Source organism: Solanum lycopersicum, chromosome 2 (genome assembly GCF_036512215.1).
Source record: "Solanum lycopersicum chromosome 2, SLM_r2.1".
In the NCBI taxonomy this organism is placed as follows: domain Eukaryota; kingdom Viridiplantae; phylum Streptophyta; class Magnoliopsida; order Solanales; family Solanaceae; genus Solanum; species Solanum lycopersicum.
Window position 1 is genome coordinate 28933595 of NC_090801.1, and position 1727 is coordinate 28935321.

At 40.1% G+C, this 1727-nt stretch overlaps 1 protein-coding gene across 1 annotated transcript; it reads left to right on the forward strand.

Annotated features, from left to right (window-relative positions):
• The first annotated feature begins 782 nt into the window (after window positions 1-782).
• Window positions 783-1334, forward strand: LOC101267459 (uncharacterized). The gene has a single exon (XM_069294153.1). It carries the CDS (start codon window positions 783-785, stop codon window positions 1332-1334), a length of 552 nt encoding a protein of 183 aa, XP_069150254.1.
• Window positions 1335-1727: the final 393 nt, after the last annotated feature.

Genomic DNA, 1727 nt, shown 5'->3' on the forward strand with positions numbered 1-1727 from the left:
AAAAGGGACTAAAAATCAAGTTGCCGATCACTTTTGTCAATTAGAGGATGAACCTATGCGAGAGTTGGGTCAAAAGTATAAAATTGATGATACCTTCCCTGTTGAGCATGTTTTGGATGCTTCTCGTGACTTTATCCCATGATCTGCCGATTTTGTGAATTATCTAGTTAGTGATGTAGTCCCATAGGACTTGTCCTTCCATCATAGGAAAAACTCATGCATGATGTGAAAGAAAATCTTTTTGGATGAGCCTTTGTAATAACAGATTTGGGTTAATGGGCTTATTTGCCTTTGTGATCCGGATGTTGAGATGCTAAGTGTTTTGGAGGCATGCCATTCCTCACCTGTGGGTGGCATCATAGTGGTATCCGGACTTCCCATAAGATGTTGCAGTGTGTGAACTATTGTCATACTATCCACGAAGTTCGCCAAGGCATGTGGTAGGTGCCAAAGAGATGGAGGAACTTCGAAAAGGCAAGAGCTCTCTTTATATACCATTCTAGTGATTGAGTTCTTTATTGTATGGGGCATTGATTTTAAGGGACATGTTTGTGAGTTCTCATGGGATAAAATATATTCTTGTTGTGGTGAATTATATTTTCCAGATTTTGCACATCTATGGTCCTTATTACTGATGGGGATCCCACTTTTGCAAAAAGTTGTTCAAAGGGCTATTGGAGAAATATGGGGTTCGCCACAATGTAGCCACTCCGTACCATACACAAACTAGTGGGCAAGTTGGGTGTCCAATAAATAAATCAAGCAGATCTTGTCAGCCGTGAATGCTAGTAGAAATTGATTGGTCAAGGAGGCTTGGTGATGATCTTTGGGCTTACCAAACTGAATACAAGACCCCCATAGGTATGTCTCCATACACACATGTCAACAGGAAGGCTTGTAACTTGCCAGTTGAGTTAGAGCACAAGGCCATGTGGGCGATAAAGAAACTGAAGATTGATTGGAATGAAGCAGTGGTACAGAGACTTAACGGGTTTATTAAGGTTGATGAGTCTCGCCGAAGAGTATATGAAAGTTCAGCCATCTACAAAGAGAAGATGGATAATTACCATGACCAAAATATTGAGAAGCGCGAATCTGCGGTTGGGGACTTGGTGCTTCTATTTAACTCTAGGATGCGCTTGTTTCCTGGCAAACTCAAGTCCAAATTAACTGGGCCATTCTTAATAACTAAAGCGTTCCCACATGTAGAGGTTAAGTTTGGGAACAAAGATAGTGCAAGGTTTACGGTTAATGGGCAAATAATCAAGACATATCTAGGGCATTTAGAGAGTGTCCATGAAGTGGTTGAAGTATATCTCTTAGATGAAGTTTGAGTAATCAAGGATCTTGCACCGTCCCGCGACCATATGTCAAGCGCTTCCCGATGTTTATCCTCTAGCCAACAATAGGTTTTCTTTTCTTTGTTGGAATATTTTTCATTCTTTTGTTCCGTTTTGTTTTACTCAATTTCATGTGTTAATTTTTTTAAGTGTGTTGTCTAGAGAGTAGTTTAGGGTCCGCATCTTAAAAGAGTACAGAAAATCAAAAAAGAATGGCTTTTTGTTGCTCAGTGTGTAGGGACTAAACCACAAGAATTCAGCAAAAATTGGTCTAGTGCACATATTACGGATCAATCGACGGACCGTCGATGGTATCCATAGATCCCAAGTATGTACAATTTGTTTTTTATGTTTGTGCACAATCGACGGTCCGTCTATTTCTTTATG

Excerpts from the sequence above, each read along its gene's own strand:
- LOC101267459 (XM_069294153.1), top strand. The coding sequence starts at position 783 with ATGCTAGTAGAAATTGATTGGTCAAGGAGGCTTGGTGATGATCTTTGG.